Here is a 21,213-nt window from a genome sequence, read left to right on the forward strand (position 1 = left end):
ATAATTTTACTTAAGTCTGTCTATTGGTACTAATCGAGAGGTTTGTATTGAAATGTAAAATAATAAATTTTACGCTTTTTGAAGAAATTTATTGATTTTTATTGATTTTTAATACTATTATCATACGCTACAACAGAAATATTTCATAACAATTGACGCGTAAAATCATAATCGTATTAAGATGGTATTATTCCTAGCTTTTAACTTGAATAATGTTGAAAGTTCAAAAAGATTATATTAACATTTATTATTGAAAAAAAAAGATACGAATTATTTGTGCGCTGGTGCGACGTATAGGAAAAAATTGAAATTCGTAGTACTCAATGAAATAAAAGAAAATTAATTGAACATAAAGGAAAAAATTTTGTCAATCAACACAAGTTTATATTTTTGTTGGTATATTTACCAGAAAAAAAAATTGTTTTGTTCAAAACCCAACAATAATTAGCTTGAAAAATTCAGGGAAACAACTTTTATTTTTCGATAATGTAAGTAATGTTGTAATGAAAGACCCAAGTTGAAAATTGTTAACTAAATCGAAATTAATGTGAAAACTCAAAAAACATATGCACTCGTCGGACTGTCAAGATGCAAGTAACTCCATCTTACAAAGTCTGACGGAACTAACGTCGCACAAGCTTCTGATCTACTTTACCAACTGCACGAGCGAGCTTTTTTAATCTTGGAGGAGCAGAACAAATAATTCAAAAAAGGTACATGCGATAACTATGTAGGTATCAGGTAATGAAATATAATAATTAAGTACTTTTTCGAATTAAAAAAAAAAAACTTATACAAATACGCAGCTTTACAATCCAAATGTAATCTTACGTTAATATGAATTAATTAAACCAATGACGTTTGGGAAAAGTACAATGTGACAGTAACTGATCGATTTTTCTTAAATAAAGGTACAACATCGCGTTTTGCAAAGGCACATTTATGACTAACCTAATAGATGTAAATATTGAAGTAACTTTTAAATTACAAAAATATGTTGTTGATTATAGTGCTCGAATACTAAGATTAAACTGGCCAAAATGTAAAAAAATATAATACTGACTATAAAGCAGATAGTGCAAATTTTGCACTCAAAAACGTCGTTGATAGAATTAGGTTTGATAAAATACATATTTTTGAAAATCTCGTTTATAGTTGAAACAGTATACAATATAATTTTGTATTCAATAGATAAATTTGAGCACTGCGTTGATGCTTAATATCATCGTAAGTAATAAGTTAGCGTAATCTGGCACTATAAAATTCAGCTTATGATTAAAATATACATCGAAACGACAACAGTAAATTTAAAACTCGCCTTCCTAACTTGAGTGGTAAAAATGTACATTTTCAAGACTCAAACAAGTCAGAGTATCGTCGTTGGCGTCCGTTTGCGTTACGAAAGGCAGCGGCCAAGTGCTGCTCGTCCTGAGACTCGGAATGATTAATCAAGTAATTGTAGAGCTCGAACATCCGCTGCTTGTCTCGCATCTCGAGTTGCTTCCAGTCCTCTTCGATTTTCTTTAGGAACTCGTCTGCCGAGCCGTCAGTCTCCATTTTCGAGAACTTTTCGTCCTCCTGCACCCACTGTTTCCACATATCTTTTGCTTCCTCACTGCGAAGATTAAGCAAGATTTTGTTTTCTTTTTTACTCATGTAAAATTAATTGAAAGAAATTCTCGTTGGATGATCATTGATAAAAAGATTATACAGGTTTATGATACCGAATTTGAGAAATTAAGGTTTGAGGATGGATATTGATTTAAAAACCAAGGAGGTATAGATTGAAAGTTAATAAATGGGGGCGTAAAGTTTGCAAAGACAAAAAATATGGCAATGAATAAAAAGAAAATGGTGAACCACAAGCTGTTAAATAAAAGAGAGGAAACAACATAAACGTCTCCATACTCGCAAAAAAACATCACACTTGCAATCTCAACGAAACGACAGCTAGTGCATTTGATTGTTAATACAGAGAGCCAAACTGCCATAAACGACGCGTGACGACGGTAAATTTGGCACGCGTTTTCTCAACAGCTGGCGCGGAGGAGTAAGTACTATCATCGTAAGTTACGTGTGATTCAATGCTTTTTGCGTAACGCGCCATGTGTACTAATAATAATGCGCCCATTTACACGCAGATAGGTACACGTACGAGGCGCCCTAGACCCTTGGCATTGGACCGCAAAGAAGTTCGCTAATGTAGGAGTGTATAAAGTACGAGTGTCGATGCACTTTGTAAATGAATTCATTTGTTTTAAGATGTTTTCTTTCTGTCAATGATTGAGGCTTCTTCGAAGGAGCATGCAGTGTGGGGTGATTTTTCTTTTTTAATAAATTCTGATGGTTGGCTGGGGTGGTGTGTGATTGGACCCCGGCCAATGTCAAACGGGGTACACAAATAGAGAATCATATAGAGAAAAGTGATAAAGCCAAGAGAATAAATATCGAAAAGTGTCACTTTGCCGACTATCCTCACTTTTATCCTGTTAGCTGGCGTGGCGCAAATGTTAAAAATTTTGTGTAATTATTGGTGACTTTTCATGAGTTTACGAGATACCACAGTTTGTTGCTGTCAGCTAACTACTTGATTTAACCACAATAATGTTAACTGATGCTCTTATATCTTCTGCTCATTTATCTTTGGCTACGTTTTTTCTGCACTCCATCAAGCTAATCAATTAATTTTTTTGAAAGCACATTTTTTTACCATTTTAAGGGCCATTACAAAATAATTTTATTTGTTGGGCTGATCATAAAAATAAAAGTATATCGCTACATCAATAGATACTTGAGTTTTTGCCCATTTCTCTAGAAATTCTCTAGTGGGTCTTAGAATGACTCATGCTTGTGTTCAATACAATGCGGAAAAGGCATTGTTGAGATGAAATCTTGTCATCGATTTGATTTTATCTTTTAATGTATGTACCATAATCGTCACAGTAGATATCGTAAATACAAAGAAATAAGGTATGATGGGGTTTGTACATATACTTAAAATGTGCTCTTCAAAGGTGTAAAATAAATCGCAAAAACATTACTACTAATGTGAGAATAAAATTAAAGTTCCTATACTAGATTTTCCTTTCGACAATAATATTAATCAACTTTTGAAACTTCAAAAGTAAGCGTTAAAAATTAAAAAATTGCTTTACTGGTACATAAGGAGAAACACAAGACGAAAAATGTTTTCCTGTTTCTCCGAATTTAAGATGGCAACCTGCCAAATAACGTACGATGCCAAGAACAAAAAATACGCGAGATGCATATTATAATAATATTAATTTAAAGCTTCTATAATTTTACTCGTTACCGGGGATACCAAAGATGAACTAAAATAAATTAATTTGCGCTCTTATTCATAACGAGCAATAGATGACTCAAAAGCACTCGCTTTCCAAGTGCCGTTCACTCAAATCAAAGTTTTAGTTAATGGCAACACACATGCGAAATAACAACCAAAAGTTATACCTGTACATGGAGTAGTTGCACATCTTCTCTCTCTTCTTGCGTGTATCTTCCCGCATTTCAATAAGCTTTAGTGCAGACTTCCTCACCTCATCGTCGAGATCAAGATCTTTGTTGTCGTACAGATTCTTATTCTTCAGCAGTATCAGCTCATTCCTCATTTCTCTGATTCTAAGCGCTTCATCCCACGATTGTTTGGCAACTGCAAACTGCTCACGCTTGCAGAGATCCAGTATCTTAGTCTTGAGGTCATTGTTTTTAAGGTAGCGATAGCATCGCATCGTCGATTTGTCATCCTTCAGTAACCCTTTGCTTGAGAAATAGAGATTGGGATCGCCGACCGGATTGTCAAGACTCACTTGATTGTGTTCGGGAATTCGATTGTCCATGGTTGAGACCCTGTGCCCGATTGTTTCGAAATCAAAGGGTGCGCACTGAAGATGCTCCGAACCTGGTCGGGAGGATGGCGCCTGATCCTGGTCAGAGACACTTTTCTGGCTCGGTGTCGGTATACGACAGAACTCTGTTTCCAGGCCAGTGGTGTGTTTCTCCGAAACGCAATCCACTTCCGTGTGCTGATTCGACTCTTCGTTCTTACTTTTCAATTCCATCTGTTTTAATCTCGATTCCATTCTTTCCATTCTAGATTCGTTCTCTTGTTGCTGAACCGACAAAACATCGCAATGTTCTGAAGCCTGACTGGATGCGTCGGATTGATCTTCAACTTTGTCGTCGCGCATGTTAGTGTTGCTGAGACTAGGCGCGTAAGTGGACTGGCGGGCCGCGTATCTCAAGTTGCTACTTTGGGTGCCGTTCAACGACGAGCCCGATGATTTGGGGCTTAAGCTCTGCTGGTTCTGGGCTGACATGATTTTACTGTTGTTCACCAAGGTATTGTATGGCGATGAGCTCGTTGAGAAACGAGTTTGTTTCTGGCTGCTGAAAAAAAGATGATTTCATTAATTAATGATCAAGAGTTATTAATCAGTTATGATAGAATCAAGTAATAACTATTGAAGCTATAGCTAGCAGTACTTTTATGTCAAGATGATCAATAAAGAATTTTAATTTAGTCCACGCTTGATTGCTCGAACAAGAGATAACTACCTGATATTTTACATTTGACTAACTCGATGACAACTTTCAATCAGAGTATTGAATCTCTGTTTCACGAGTATAAATTAAACCAGACGAATGACAGCAGTAGAAAAATTGACCATATTACACATAATTTTTGATACTAAGTTACGAAAATCGTGCAGGTATACATAGAAACAGACAGTTGTGTACTTTAGTCCTGTGATATATCGATGGTTGAGAGGAAGACAATTCCAGCGTGACGTCACTCCGTGTTATTTCAAATGGGGTTATACGTCACGCTGGAATTGTCTTCCCCTGGACCATCGATATATATAGGTACTTAGTAAAAGTTTCAAAAGATCATTTGGACCAGGAGGTATCACATAAAAGGTATAAAATAGTTTAAATTGACAAATAACAACCATATACATCCCACGGACGAATAAATAAACACAGAAATTATTCATGAATCCTGGAAAACTATGGAAAAAGGATGTGATGTAAAACGTAATGACAATCACACAAAAAGGTAACAACTAAAACAGTTTGAATCGATAAGTAACGACTGTATAAATATACTCTACGAAGCCTTAGTACACATTTTACATTATTTTGATACTATATTTTCACTGACTAATGTAAAAAAGACACTCTACTTACGCGGTAAAACGCTTTCAATTCGCGACTTGTATGATCATGTTAGCTTCAAATATGAGTATAAATACTAATAAAAAACAAATACTTACAAGCAAAGTAACCGGAACTCCTTTACGATCGTAACTAACAAAAGTGTGCACTTTTTAAGGTTAAAATTCTCGCTCTCCCCGACAAATAAAACCGTTGAAATATCTATATGAGGCCATGCGGCGCCGTGTAGTATGTATTTGTGACACAACTCGTGTACGCTACGTCGAAAATGTAATTCGTGTAATTGACGCGTTAAGTTACACAACCCTCAAATTTTTCAAACAGAATGGCCCCCAATGGCTCTTTTTGAATTAAATAAACAAAGACAAATGAATGATGTTTTAGTTCAACAGCTTGAATGAATTTAATAGAATAAGTATTAAAGTACCCGGTGAGAGTAAAAATAAAGCACATTGTCCAGTGAAGCGAAAAAACTGTATCGTGTCGTTTTGCGCGACTGACCTATCCCCACTGTCCGGTCGAAGCGTGGATTCCGGAGCAAAACCAAGCGGGCTCTCCGAGGGTGTCCTGATGAACCTCCTCCTGCAGCCGTTGGTCAAGCTCTGCTGGTCCAAGAGCTTGTCGATAACCGGCGCCGGGAGCTCCCCCGACTGCCTCGTTCTCCTCTGTTTCCTCGCCCTCTCCAGCTCCTCCAGCTCCCTCCTGTACCCCTCCTCCTCCTCCTGGAGCAGCTTGCGCAGCTTTTCCCTCCTTTCTTGCAACTGTTCCTCCTTGCGCTTCCTTTCCACGTGCCGCTTGTACGCCTCGGGGCCGCGCGTCGTCCACGAGGCGAACTGCCGGGCCGCCTCGGTTTCGCGCTCAAAGTACCGCGCCGTGCGCTGGTAGTAGTCGTGGCGCAGGTTGTCCTCGTGCCGGCGCTGGGCTTGCTGCTGGTACTGACGCTCCCGCAGCTTAGACCTGGGGGATTTTTTTTTTCTTTTCTTTTTTTCTTTTTTACTGTCTCGGGGAGAGATTTTCGGGTTTATTGGTTGTTTCCTCCATCCGGAGCTCAGTTCGCTGCGCTCGGGTTTTGGTGGTTGTTTTTTTTGTTTTTTGTTTTTGTTTTTTGTTTTTTTTTTTTTTTTTTTTTCGTGTCTCGCACGATTGCACGTATACGTGTACAAACAATTGAGCACGACTTTTTCGAGAATAATTCAAGTTTTTCTCTTCGTGCAAAATCTTTTGTTCATCCCTGTACTTATTTATGTCTCAGCTGGCTTATTTTCAAATGCAACGGAAAAATTTTTTTATGGCTTTTTTTTTTTTTTAACTGCATATTGTTTTTGAAATATGTAGGGATTAACAGACGATATGCTATAGGATACTTTGTTACGGATGATTGTTCAATGCATATGATAGCTGCATTAAAAAATTTGCGTTGGACTTGTAAAAAAATCTTTACCTGTGATTTCATCTCATTACCGTTTATTCTTATGATTTATCAACATGAATACGTCTCCTATTACGGAAACGAAAAACAAAAACTAATGTGTACACAAATAAAAGCGTCATGGGTTAAACAAACGTTATTCGAAACGTCGGAATTTTATGGTAATTTCAACAATGCCATGTATCGTAGATTGCATTTTAACAATAATAAAAATCCCTACGCCCGAAGCTCATTTGATAACAAGAGAAACGAGATTACCCCAAGGAGTTCTCCATCAGTATTTAATAGTTTATTATTATTATTATTGCTATTTTTTTTTAAATAATATTCAAAATAGTGATTGCACGTATTTAAATACTCCGTCCAAACTTGTTTAAATTTTGCATAAAAAAATATTTAGAACATCGCAAGTGTCTCGCATATAGGCCAATTTGTTGGGACGCTGCGAAGATTTTTCGGCACATCATTTTAAAATGTTGAAAATAAACTATTAACATTGAAAGACATCGATAGAGTTAGAAACTGTACCCACGAAAACCACGGCCTCGCAAATAATTGCAGAATAATCGCGCAAATGTACAATTTATCGTATACCTTTGGCCTCAAAAACCCTATTCAAATAAATCATCGCAAATGTAGTTGGGGCGTAATTTATTATCCTCCAATACGACGTAATCGCCAACTTGAGATAAAATCGCATAAAGTAAATGGCATCGTCCGCGAGTTCCGATATACGTACAGGTACTCAAAGAGAAACATGCAATCGTGTCAACGATTTATCCAATTTAACTGTAATTTCAAGAAAAAAAAATACAAGCTCAAGAGAGGATTGCTCCGTTCAGTAAATGTTTGCTTAAAGTAAAATAATAAACTGAATCTGTTAATCTGCAGCGTATAGTCCCTGAAAAAAATCATTAAAAATCTGCAGACACACAAATACTTGGGAAAAAAAAAAATGCATTAGTTTACTTGGTTTATTTACAAACTTAATCACAACGAACCTGGGAATGAACCATCAGAGAGATCGAGAAGTAAAAACGGCCAAAGAGGGCAACGAATCGGTAACTTTCGGAGAAGAGCAAGCGCGTCGGTGTTACAATAGTCGCGAAAGCGCAAAAAAAAAAAAAAAGAAAATACATCGGTCGGTCGAGTATTGCCGATTTTCCCCAAAAGCTCGGCGTTGAAAACGAGAAAGGAGGAGGGACCGATGGCTCGTCCCCAAAAAGCTCAAAGCCAGAGAGACACGCGGAGGAAGAATAAAAGCTCTGGTCGAGTCTCGCTATTTCCGTACTTGCGGCGCGTGACGTCACACCGGGTACGAAAATAATATCCGGCACCTTCCGGCGGCCGCGGTGGCAGCGCCGACAGTACAGTGCCGATACTGGGGAGGAGAAAATCGTCTTCGCCGAGGATACACGTCAGCGAAAAATTACAAGAAGAATAAAAACAAGCTGATCTTCTTTCAGTGTTTTGTTGTTGTTGTTGTTGTTGTTGTTGTTTTTTTTTTTTTTTTTTTTCTCCTGTCTTTGTACATCGTGAATTGGAAAAGTGAAGATTAAGGACTGTGACGACCCCCGTGAGGGGCTGAGCCCCTAAGGTTGCCGATTTTTTTTTTCTAGCCGAGCTTCGGAGTGGGGACGACAACAGCGAGCTTTTTTCTAAACACAAAAGTGGTAATTCAGTGGTTGGAGTGAGAGTGCGTGTATGTAGGTACACGATACATCGATCCCAACGACCATATAATATATGATTGTTGTTTGCAATAATATAGTAACTTTTGGTTTTTTTCTTTCTTTTTTTTTTTTTTTTTTTTTTTTTAATCGTGTCAAAGTACGTAGAATACAATTATATATGTGACGGTGCCCGACGTGCACATGCATCGAGAACGAGGGGGGTTGGGGTATATACGTGAGTGTGTGTGTGTGTGTGTGTGCGTGCGTGAGTGCGAGTTGCGCGTTTATTTTTGAATTTGGGGTTTTTCTCGTCAAATGCGCAACTCAACGACGAGGATGACACGATTTCGCGTCTCCATGCGCGCGTGTGATATTTTTGTATCGGTGGGTGCGTTAATTACTCTCGCTCATTTTTTTTTTTTGTCTTATGGGTGGTCGTGATATCCAGATCCATTGAGGCGAATAAGGGGAGGAGGGGAGGATTTTTGGAGTCCCGGAAAGTTATGAAGATTTTAACGAGTCATTTTTTTTCTTTCGATTTTTATGATTTCGTCGTATTTTAGTATTTCGAAAGTTTTTAGAGGGTTAACGGTTAAAAGTAACTCTTTTTTTACTTCATTTTCTGACGGATGATCAAGTTTTTTTTATTGTTATTATTATTACGAAACGTGACACTTTTGTTAAGATACAATCAAGTTTTATTTGAATAAATTTTAATGTAGCTTTTTTAGTTCTGCTGAATATTTTTAACTAGTTGCACTTTTTTTTTTTTTCTTTTTTCTTCAAAAACTTAGCCCTGACAACGTTACAGTAGAAAAAAAAATGACATTAATCAGGATTTAACAAACTTTTACGCTTGCTTTGTGCCGATACAAATTTAGCATCGGTTGAAACGTCGGGCATTATTTTGAATTTTAAATTTGGATCATAACGAAAACCCAAAAATATACCCAGATTCTCTCTTTTTTTCTCGAAATAGTATCCGCTTAGCATATTACGACTCTTTCTGGAAAATTTGGTAACAATCTCGACTTGAGAATATTCCAAAAAAATTTTTTTTAATTTCCAATGTATCAAACAAATACACTGCATGTAATTTTTATGTAACAACAAACGTTCACAAGGTGATAACACAGCTTCAAAACAATTGTTTATTTCGTATGACTAGACTCATTATTTTCAATGCATTTTAGGCTTTTGAATCCAAATCTTTCTTGAAAAAAGTTCAGCAGTCATTTTTTTTAATGGAAGGAAAACCTATGAAGTTTTTTTTTATAACCATTACATCTAAATGTTATTTTTTAAGTGACTAACTAAGTTACATGTTACTAAGTTACGACTTGTAGAAAAAAACACCACTATTTTCTTGTTTACCTACAACTAAAAATTTTCGTCAATCCAAACAAATGTTTATTTAAATACAAAAAAAAAATATGTATTTGAATAAAATAAATATTTATTCAAGTCGAATAATATTATCATTTAAGCCAAGACCCCATAATATTTTTGTGAATAATTACATGCTGTGTAATTGTTCATACTTGAATGATAATTTAACAACATTCCGCTACAAACTTTCAACAAAATCCAACGCTTCCAATAATAGTTCAAAGTTGCTCTCCGAATGAGCAAAATCAAGCGTTTAAAAATCAATAAACAAAAAACGAAACAATTCCAGTACACTGTTATTCTAAATGAGTAAACGAGAAATTTCTTTGATAGGTTTCTGGTGGTTCAGCTGAACAAACATTTGAGGGTAGACATATACATAAAAAAAAGAGGAAAAAAGAAATAAACCCGCAGGAAGAGCGAATCCAACAGAAGAGTGAGAATGCCTGGCGCGGGGGGTCAACCGCCCCAACGGACGACGTTCAGACCTCCTTGGGTGAAAGATGGACCGCCGCCGATACCGATGCCGACGGCACCTTGGACTCTCAACTCGCGGAGGGATTCAAACACCCCCGCGGACGATGCACCGGCCTTCACCAAAATTACTCTCAAGGTATATGCTTTTCTCGATCCATTAATTTAAAAAAAAAAAAAAAAAAAAAAATGTTACGTCCTGTAGTGCTTCAGGAAATATACTATAAGGTTTTTCAACCGATATACTTTATGTGAAAAGAACTGAAGAATATTATAATTTTACATAATAAACGAAGATTTAATTAATTAGCACAAGAAATCTTCTTGTCCCAAAAAACAGACGCACACCCTTATAATCAGAATTTTTATGCGATAAATGAAGTAAGACGTTTTTTTACGTTTATTTGAAAACAAATTTCAACTCTTTATTACATTTTTAAAACAATTTTTATTAAAATATTAAAATATTTATATCGTTCTGAAATAAAATAAAATCAATCAATATTATAATTCAAATTATATGGGATAAAAAATGATGATCTAAACGACGGCAATTATTTGTCAAATAAAGTTAATAACAAGAGACACTACTAATCAACCTATCAACGCTTGTTTATTTGTTAAATAATTGTTTTGTTAAATAAGACATTATATTGGATTATTTATTTGATTAATACTTTAAAAACATTTGTTTATACTACATATTAATTATTACGTACTTTAAAAAAATTGATATTCATCTAATTACACTGTTTGATTAAATTATATTGATATTTTTTAATTAAAAAAAATTAAAGTTTTTTTCTAAATAGTTGTAGATTTAGAACGATAATCTAAACATTTAATGAAAATAGTTTTAACTGCTGTATTCCCTTTGTTTTTCAAAGATCAAGACGATTAAAAAAATAGCCACCAATTAATTAGCTGCAAGAATGAAAAAAAAAAAAAAATGATTTAGAAAAAATTTATTCATAAAACAGACCTTATGTTTTTACAGTACTCACTATTTATTAATTAGTAAACGACGTTCAGTAACAATAATTCTCTCGTATCCTGTTAATTAGTATACATTTATTTACCTCACATATAACTGATGTAATCACCCTCGACAATCAGTACACGTGCGCGGATGCAAAAAAACACGATGATTTCCTCGTGTGCGTGAGTGTACCAACAATCAAACACCCACAAAAGTTTGACGGAAAATTTGTGGCGTCGGTAACGTGAACCGTTTCCCGCTGAGCTCTCATTTGCATCGCGCTCCGCGATGTATACATATTATACACGAAACCCCTCTGGGTCACGATTATTTAAAGACGCGCATCCATCTCAAATGTCCGGCTCCACCAGCTGCGCTTTCTGTCAGTTATTCGCCATATGTATATACCTACTTACAAAGCCGCGACTCGCGTGAAACCTCTCCGTCGCTTCAGCAACCCCCTTCTTTCTTCCCGTATTGCAATTTGTTCTTTTCGTATTAAAAATGTGTACTCTAATAATTTCACATCCGTTTTGGTTGTTATTACTTTTTTTTCTTTTCTTAAATTAATCAAAATACTTTTGACACGTGGGTTACTTACACAACTATCGTAGTATTATAATCATAATTTATTATAAGTTACCTCGCGAAACTTGTAGCTCTTTGACTTTGATATTACTCCTACAACTATACTTCAATCTTTTACTTGATCAGTTTGTTTAATAGTAGATATGTAAATTTGTTTAACAGTTTGTTTTACAGCATTACAATGTTGCACGCTTTTTACATTAAAAAATTTTTCCAATTCATTTTAAATTTATAATAAATTTATTGAAAATAAAATAAATTATTATTATAGAAGTTTTTATGCAATGAATCGAATTACTAGATTTATTTACGGTTTATTAAATTAATATAAAAAAATTGAACCTCTCTTTTTGATTAATTTATGATAAATAAATAAATTTAAAAAAATGCTAAATATTCACTTAATTTTTCAAAAATTAAGACGATTAAAAAAACAGGTGCCAATTAATAAACTAAAAAGACTTTTAAAAAATTTGATTGAGAAAAAATGTATCAACTAAATAATTCATTATTTATAGTGTAATCGGGACTATTTATGCGCTTTATTAAATTGAATGAAAAAATTTTTTTTTATTTCACTAATAATAATGACGTTAAAATTAAATTTTTCAACTTTATGCATAAAAAAATTAATCTTTTAACGAATTTTATCTTTTGAGACAGCAGTTGCGGTGAAAAAAAATTTAAAAAATTATTTTTTATTATTTAACGGTTTAAAAGAACTCACACATGATACGTTATTCGAACACGAGCCCGTCAAGTTCGTTAATAATTAAACCTCGTCAAAAACACATCAAAACTACAGTAAACAAAACCACGGATAAAATTTTTCCACTGACGCACGTTATGTCAAAACTTTTTTTTTTTTTTTTCCCGATGTCTCCTCGATATTCTACGTCAGAGTTTTTATTTTTGTATGAATTTTTTTGCGTGCGAAAAGAATTGCGTCAATGAGACGGGAGACAAGTTTTTTTGTATGTATACAATATTTAATTCACGTGCAAGTTCGTATCGAGTCACGGAGAAAATCCGCAAATGAGAAAAGTAAAAAAAGATAGAAATACTTCCGCTGGGTGTCTTTAGAGATATAATTAAATTTGTGCGCGTATGTGTACACACGTGTATAAAAGACATCGGCTGCTTTGCCAAACGATCGTGACGATGATGGTGGTAATATAGAGTAATATAAGCAAAATTCGATTTTTTTTACAATTTGTAAATTTATCTTATTACAACCGATTTTTTTAAAGTTTTTGATTTATCTGAAAAACTTTACGACTTATCTATTCGAATTTTTTAATGAAAGGGTTGAATCGGATGCTGAAATATAAAAACGGATTACGTAAAAAATAAATTTGAAAAATTTTTATTTGCGCGAATAAAATTATTGTTTCACACACGAGTAGAGTATGAACGAAATTTTTATCAGAAAAACTTAATTTAAAAATTAATAAGTAAATTCACGCTAGTCTTTGATTTTTCAATTATAAAAATAAACCATATACTTATCTTTATTTTTATAAAAAAAAAAAAAAAAAAAAAAAAATTCAGCATTCTAGGCTCTGATGCTTCACGAATGAATCAAAACATTAATCCAGCACCTCATCCCTGTTATATTAACCCACTCCCAAAGACCACTTTTACGTAACAAAAAATTTGGTAAAGATCGTTTCCCACAACCGATACATATAAAAACCCTTAATTCTATTAAAAAAAAAAATAAATAAATAAATAAGTAGAAAGTAAAAATAAAAAAATAAAAAAACTTCACTTCAAATTCTAATTGTAATACTGTGCCTTGCAGAGCGTACCGAAGCCGGCTGACATAAATCCATCGGAGAGCCAATCGACAGGAAGCAAGAGCGAAGGCGGCCGAAAGACGAGCAAAATCACAATAGTACCGTCACAGCCGAAGAGCGACAAAAATGCAGCGGCAGCAGCAACGACGACTACGGCGAGCACAAAGGTGCGCGAAAACGGCCGACCGGAGCCGTCGAGCGCCAGGCCCCAGCTCGAGCGCCAGGTGCGGGTCGAAAAATCGAGGTCGCGCGGCGAGCCCTTGCCCCTCGCCAAGAGCGAAAGCACAACCACAACCGGCAAGTGTACACCTCTACTATTCCTCGGGAGCGGCTTTTCTTTTCTTTTTTTTTCCCTCCCCCGTGCGAGCTGATGTCGTTCTTTTTTTAATCCCCACGCCCACCCTGCCTCGCACGATTCCTCTGCCACGAGAGGGGGATGACAAAAGAAAAACAGCGCTCTCGCGACCCAGTGTCCGGTGCACAGGCGTGCTGTTAAGACCTGAAACCCAATGCAATCATATAATTAATAAATAATTAAAAAAATTGTGAATAAAAAAGGAGCGCCAACGTTGTCGAAGAGCGCCTCGCGGGCCAACATCCCGCCACCGCCGCCTCCACGGCCTCCGCCGCCGCCACCTTCGCGTGTAGTGGTGCCGGTGCTGAAGGACCTGCCCCCCCTGACGGAGAACCAGAAGATGACCCTCGAGATGCTCAAGTCCCGGCCGAGGAAGCGCCCCGACTGGGGTGACATGATGAAGGAGGTCGAGAGCGGCAAAAAGCTCAGGCATGTACAGTGCAACGACAGGAGCGCCCCGCTCATTGAGCGCGTCAAGGTTACCAAAGTCACGGCCGATCCGGAAGGTGATACTTTTTTTTTTTTTTTTTTATTTGGTGTATATTATAAGTGACTCGGGACGAACCCGCGGGTGTCTTGAGGAAGAGAGGCAAAAACGACAGTGCGCATCCGATGTGTGGTTAATGATTTCGTTTGGATATCAATTCGTTTGAAACTGGATCAATTGGCCGGGGACCAAATCGGCGTTAATGATACACGAAAATAAATTTACGAATATATTATATATGTGTGTGATATGGGTTTTTGCCTATACATAGGTTTGGATCGGTACTGTTTTTTTTTTTTTGTTTGTTCGTCATTGTTGTTGTTTTTCGTGAAAATCAAAATAAAAATTTGGGTACGGAGGTTTCGTTGGACCATTTTTCATAAGACGAATGGGTCGCGTTTATTTTTGCGAAGCTAAATAAAACAACGATGAAAACGAAAAAAGAGAAACGGATGAAAATAAATGCGCGATACTTTAAGAAACTTTCTCTGTTGTTTTCTTCAATATCATAGGTGAAGGTATAAATAACGATAACCGTACCAAATTACAGTACAGTGTTTTTTTTTTTTTTTTTTTTTTTTTTTTTCAAATGAAAACAATGTTTACAAATAGACAGACCTGGGCACATCTAGTTTAGAGATTTTTAAACTTTAAAAAAAAAAGGAATTAAATTAGCAAAAAACTATCCATGCTCAAGTATGCAAGTAGACTTGGGTACAAACATTTTTTCAAGTACTTATTTTTATTTTTGTAAAAAAAGTTATGAATCACATTGCACTGAAATTGTTATTTTCTTTATTACTATTTATAATACAGTACTCGACAGAATTTCAGGGCAAATGATTCATTATGTATTTAAAGTTTTAAAAAATTGAGAAGTAAAGTAATGAAAGTATTGAAAAAAAAAAAAAAAAATGGTTAAAATACTTAATAATGAACTTTGTTTCCTTGAAATATATCCCACTATTATCGCTGATATTTTTTTCAAAGTACGGTGATGAAAAACAATTTTCCAACTAAAAAAGTGCACAGTATTTTCGGGAAAAATTCAATGTAGAATTGTTTGGAAAGAACTAAAACAACTGCCCCTGAATCTAGCACAAAACCCTCGAAAAAAAAAAAAAAAAAAAAACTGGTTAAACCGATAAAGATAGAAAAAAAAAAAAAAAATTAAAAAAAAATAAAAAACTTAAGCAGGAGAGGCGCACTTTGTCTTCGACTCGGAGAAGTCGAACATGCACAACAAGCTACTGAAGCAGATCCAGGAGGGCGTGAAGCTGCGCAGCGTCAAAACAAACGACAGATCCAAGCCGGTGCTCGAGGGTCTGCGGAAGTTCCGCCGGCAACTGACGATAGAGGAACAGATGCAAAAGGCAGAGCACGCGCCCGAGCAGGAACCCATCGCCGACGAGATGGACGACATAGACGCGGTGCGCGACGATCTCCAGAGCACCAAGCAAATGCTCGCCCTCGAGCTCAGGAACAAGGAGGCCCTCGAGAGGGAGAACAAAAGGTTGCAGGTGCGTGCACGCGCGAAGAATACTTAGGTGTTTTTCTTGTTTTACTTCATTACATGGACTTTTTTTTTTTCTTTTTTTTTCTACATTTTGTTGTATCATTTGTATAATGCGACTGGAATTATAATTTATCACAATCAGTGGAATAAAAAATGTGCTACAAGTGGCTCTGCAATTTAACCAAAACATACGACACTTACATTCACATCCACATTTTTTGTACTTAACACACATACACACACGCGCGTGCGCGTACTTTCAATTGTTTGTTTACTTTTCGAACTCGTCTACGGTTAAAAAAATAATAATAATTTCAATCACGCTTTTACTTTTTTCACCAATTTTAGATTGTACAGCAAAAAATTAGGGTGGCAACATAAAAGCCCTTTAATTACTTTTTATTGTCTGTAATATGTTGTTCAATTAAACTATGCAGCAAAAAAATTTCTCCGATCATAGACAGAAGAAAAAAAACCGTGGATTTTGTTCTTCACAATAATTGTAACGACAAAAAAAAACTCTCACGCGTTAAATTAGGATTTTTTTTAAATTATTTGTTGATAAAAGAAACAATTTATTGTAATTAAAAAAAAATGTTCAGTAACGAAATCTCATTTCACAGCTGAAACTACGCCTCACGTAAATACATGTACTGTCCACATATTTTTCCATCATCCTCCGGAGAACAGAATACTTATAATTTTTTATTTGAAATCTCTTTTACTCGTATGTAGGAATACCAATAGTTCGTCGAAGTAGTCAAAGTTCCAAGACCCATCTCACGCCAATCGAAATACAAATTAAAAAAAAAAAAAATATCGATTACAAGTACTCCACCACATTTTTTCGTTCAATCGGATATTCACCGAAATCGACAGCTTCAAGTAGTGCATTTGGCAAAAGCAAACACACACACACACACAAATAAAACCCCTAACTGTATGTATACATCTTCGTGCAAAAGCTGCCACCGCCTGCGCCATCTCAACAATCTCTAACGCGCGATTAGTCCAAGCGGCCGTGCAACGAACAGCGAGTTTTTCCGCAATAACAAACAAAGAGGCAGTCCAATTTTTTTGTCCTTTCCCAAGAAAACAACAACAACAACAACAAAAACTGGTAAAAAAAATTGCAGAGTCCCTTAGGTAGAAAAAGCCCCGAAGCGCATCTAGTCGAGCTACAGCGTGAAAATGTTCGCTCGCAGGCGAGGATCCTGAACCTCGAGGTGGAGCTCGAGCAGGAGCGCTCGGGGAAAACGTCGGTGAAGCCGGACAGCAGCGGGCAGAAGGACGAGAAGCTCACCGAGTCGTTGAAGCGCGAGGCGGACCAGGCGCGCCGGGACGCCGAGAGGCTCGAGAAGGACTTTGCAAGCGCGGCCGAGGAGAGGGACAGGGCCAAGAACGAGCTCGAGGAGATGAAGCGCATGTACAGCAATCTGGAGAAGCGCATGAAAGCTGGTCAGTTTTCTTTTTTGCTTGCCATCGCTGTGCTTATACGGGAGGGCCCAAGCTTTTTTTTTCAAATCAAGTATACCCATGCGTGAAGTGATTGGCGCTAAACAGTACTTCACTGCCATGGGAAAAATTTTATTTCCCGCACCGATTGTCACAAGACCAAACTATGACATTTTCTTAGCTATAGTATAATATCTCCACGAGTGTTATACAAAAACTAATCTTTTTCTGTCCAATGTAGGCTACATTGTTCTCGGGGTAGAATCGAAACAACAGAGATTGAAATAATTTAAAACTCATTAATACACACTTAAACGTATACAATTTAAATTTAACTCGTGTTTGAGATTTTTACGGTTTTATATATCTTTTTTGGATAAACAGTTACTTTCATTTACTTGCAAGATCAGCTAACCATCGAGCCTTTTTTTTTTAAAACTTGGCTCGTTTGAAATCAGAGTCTTTTAGAAATATTTCAAAGGTTCTCAAACGACATTACAGACCAAGAGACAAGTTCTAATACAATTTTAAATATTTCTTAATGAATTTGCAAAGTCTCGTCGTTTGGGCAACAATCGAAATAACTAACCAAGTTACCGCTCTCGGCTGTAACAATAATCCAAACACGCTAATAACAACACCTGCCGCTTCTGCCACTGCTTAGCAAAACTAACAAAAGTACCTCTGGCTTTCTCCGGCTCTGCTTGCTTCAGCTAACATGCCGGCAACTCCAGAATCCTCCGTGGAAAACGAAGGAGACGAAGGAGAGGACGAGTCCTCGTCCTCCTCTTCCCCCGTTGGCGGTAAAAAAAGCGCCAGTCCTCTGTACCACAAGCTTCAAAACGGCTTTGCTTCGCATGGCGCTAACAACCCGCAGCAGCTCGATGCCGAGCCAATAGTCGAGTTGCCGGCGACGGACAGCGAGGCAGAATCGACAGCCGGTTGGTGGGATGTTTCAGGAATGGCACTGGCCGGCTGCCCCAGCGCCAAGGACGTGGCGAGGATAGCCTCCCAGAAGAGCATGGACAAGCCGGAGCCCGAGGAGAGCGAGGAGAGCGAGGAGGAAGAGAGCAGCGAGGAGGAGAGCAGCGAGGAGGAGGATCCCAAAGTGGCCGAGGAGAAGCGCCAGCAAAGGGAGCTCAAGCTCATGAAGACCAAGATCAGGAATTTCAAGTTTGTGTCCTTCCTCATCTTCTTTCTTTCTTTCTTTCTTTCTTTCTTTGTTGTTCTTTTTGGTTCTGAAAGTGAAATATTTGCTCATACAGGGACAAGACTGTCAATTCCAAGAAGGAGAGACAAGCACTGAAAGAACAAATAAAGCAGCAGCAAAAGTTCCTGAAGGACGAGAAGAAGAAGTTCAAGAGTCTCCAGAAGGAGGTGGACAAAATGGCCAAACTGATGGCAGACACGGAAGAGAACGAGGACGAGGAAGAAGAGGAGGACGAGGAGGAAGAGGAGACGGAATCCGAAGAGGACTCAGAGTCCGAGGAGTCGGAGGATGAGGAGGACTCTGAAACTGACGACGAAGAGAAACCTGTAGAGCAGCGCAAAGACAAATTGCAGGTAAGTGTGGCTATGGCATTTATTTTTCGTGGTGACAGTGTTGTGAGTAATGGGGTGAATTGTTCCAGAATCGCGTCAAGAGACACGAAAACAGATTGGGAGCACTAAAGAAGGGCAACTATTTGCTCAAGGCCCAAGTGGACAGACTAAAGGATGACCTAGCTAAACAGCGGGAAGAAAGTCTTTCGTTGCAAGAAGATTTGGATTCTGTGTTGGCTGAATTAGGTTGAGACCAAAGGCACGCGGATAAATGCTGATCCAAAGAGAATAATTAAAAGTACATTAATAATAATAATAATAATAATAATAATAATAATAATAATAATTATGTAAGCAAAGTAAATTTTGATAGTTTGAAACAAGAATAATCTAACAAAGCAAATATACTGACATAATATTATATACTCGATAAGCAAAACTGAGCAAATATAGGCTTTGTTGTTATATGAGCCAAGTGATATTTTATTCGGAAACAGAAAAAAAACCATACATTACTTTACTTTTTGTCGTTTTTCTATTGATTTGTAAGATATTTTCTTCTTTTTTTAATACAAATGGTTATTGGCTGCGATTTGTTCTTTTTGTTACATTATTAACAAACAAAAATTTTTTCCTTCACTCTGATGCATTAATCTAGCTGACATTTTAGCATGTAAAGTACGTTTTTGTATTGTTGCGCTAGACAATTGAAACTTATTCCTTTGAAAGGAATTTCCAAGTAAAGGAAGAGTATGCTTGAGCAAAGAAAATTAAAAAAAACATGTATACGATTTTGTGTTTAATTATACTGATGCACTGTAAAAATTATATACACTGTTAAATAAATGATTTAGAAAATAACAAAAATTAAAAAAAAAAAAAAAAAAAAAAACTTTTGCACTGTTATTGACTAAAAGGCATTGTAAACTGTTTGTGTTATTATTATACTGTTTATATATTAAAGAGACTTTAAATAAAAGTTGTTGATCGACGATTTTTTCCTTCACACGTTTCTATCCTTACCAAGTTAGCTTTTAAAATTTAAAAAAAGCCAGTAAAAAAAAAAAACAAGAAATTCTTGCAGACTGCAATCATACAAAGTTATAGGTTATGAAAATAGTAACACTTACATATTAACTTGGAACAGTCGTATCACACCGCTATTATTCCAGGCAGTGTGGGATTGAGATGACAAAATCAAATATTTGACTAAGTATTCCTGAGTTTTGAACCGTCAATGCAACTTTTAAGCTTCCTGTTCATAAGTAGTTGACAAATATTCAAGTACTCGTTTAGAATACGTTCTGTAACCCTCTTGCTCGTAAAAAATTCAGAATGCTCATATTACCTCTAAAGACTTACATCACACCTAAATAGGTCTCTCATCAAGGCTTCGATTTTTAATGCCACTTTATGTCATGATACTTGTCAATAGAAAATACTACTGTTTTTGTTTACATTGTCAGGTACCTATACATAAGTACACGTTTTACTTTTGGAGTTCAGGGCACAATCACAGTTCTGCACGTGCGATATGTATACGAAATGAATATAAGTATAGTACTAAAGGTATAATACATTTATTTGTCAAATAACCCATGTATAATACGCTTATGCGACTGTATTTCCTTACAAATACTTAGTTGCATTTAAAAATAATTTGCACTCAGTGCATAAAGTAAGGGTGAGATTACATCGAAGTCTGCAGACTGTCTAATCTCACCCACACAACCCTTAGTCTACATTTTGCCTGAATTTTTCTTTGCAATTTTTGAACGAACGATACTTTTCGGACATATATTACACATACATTTAGACGTTCCATAACGGCCAGAAGTCGGTTGCTTTGGACACATGGGATTTGATAAGTTTATATCGTATCATCGGGTGTAATCCGCAATCGCCGCCAGCAGTTACATATGTACGACGTGACAACGTTGCGTGGTTGGGGGCGCTACTGTCGATTTACTGGTGATGTGATCCGCAATCTCACCAGCAGTAAAGCAGACGACGTCGGTCTACCATAACTCTTTTTCGTGACATTTTCTGATTGTAAACAAAGCAAAGCAGACGATAGAATGTCGGAAAATGTCACGAAAAAGAGCAAGTATACTATGGGTGTATTCCGCAAATGCTGCCAGCAGTTAAGTTACGTAGGTCGTGGTAACGCCGCATGGTCGGGTAGCGCTAGCGTCAACCTGTACTAACTGTCGGTGGGTTCCGCATGTCAACAAACTTTGATATTTTTTACTGTTTTCGCTCCCATGCCATCTGATATTTCGGAGTTTGTTGACATGCGCGGAACCCACCGACAGTTAGTACAGGTTGACG

At 36.7% G+C, this 21,213-nt stretch overlaps 2 protein-coding genes across 5 annotated transcripts; one reads left to right on the top strand and one right to left on the bottom strand.

Annotated features, from left to right (window-relative positions):
- Nucleotides 1–83: 83 nt before the first annotated feature.
- LOC106639077 (uncharacterized) lies at nucleotides 84–20,113 on the bottom strand. The gene is made up of 4 exons (XM_014352524.2): nucleotides 20,013–20,113; nucleotides 5,698–6,153; nucleotides 3,472–4,407; nucleotides 84–1,615 (listed from the first exon to the last, which is right to left on the bottom strand). Coding segments are annotated over exons 1-4 (1,659 nt in total). The 5' UTR covers nucleotides 20,015–20,113; the 3' UTR covers nucleotides 84–1,350.
- LOC106639078 (sarcomere length short) lies at nucleotides 7,983–19,864 on the top strand. Of its 4 annotated transcripts, none has more exons than XM_089588476.1 (9): nucleotides 7,983–8,298; nucleotides 10,021–10,300; nucleotides 13,533–13,824; nucleotides 14,086–14,388; nucleotides 15,567–15,889; nucleotides 17,022–17,343; nucleotides 18,105–18,513; nucleotides 18,606–18,903; nucleotides 18,972–19,864. In XM_089588476.1, exons 2-9 carry the CDS (start codon nucleotides 10,130–10,132, stop codon nucleotides 19,131–19,133), a joined length of 2,280 nt encoding a protein of 759 aa, XP_089444602.1. In that variant the 5' UTR covers nucleotides 7,983–8,298; nucleotides 10,021–10,129; the 3' UTR covers nucleotides 19,134–19,864. The 4 variants fall into 4 exon arrangements, with proteins under 4 accessions (XP_089444602.1, XP_089444603.1, XP_089444604.1 ...); XM_089588477.1 differs by having other exon boundaries at nucleotides 15,564–15,889; nucleotides 18,300–18,513; nucleotides 18,972–19,863; XM_089588478.1 differs by having other exon boundaries at nucleotides 15,564–15,889; nucleotides 17,091–17,343; nucleotides 18,300–18,513; nucleotides 18,972–19,862.
- Nucleotides 20,114–21,213: the final 1,100 nt, after the last annotated feature.

Source organism: Copidosoma floridanum, unplaced genomic scaffold, assembly GCF_036245765.1.
Source record: "Copidosoma floridanum isolate Cflo_tuat_1 unplaced genomic scaffold, Cflo_Japanese_pri ptg000007l, whole genome shotgun sequence".
NCBI lineage: Eukaryota > Metazoa > Arthropoda > Insecta > Hymenoptera > Encyrtidae > Copidosoma > Copidosoma floridanum.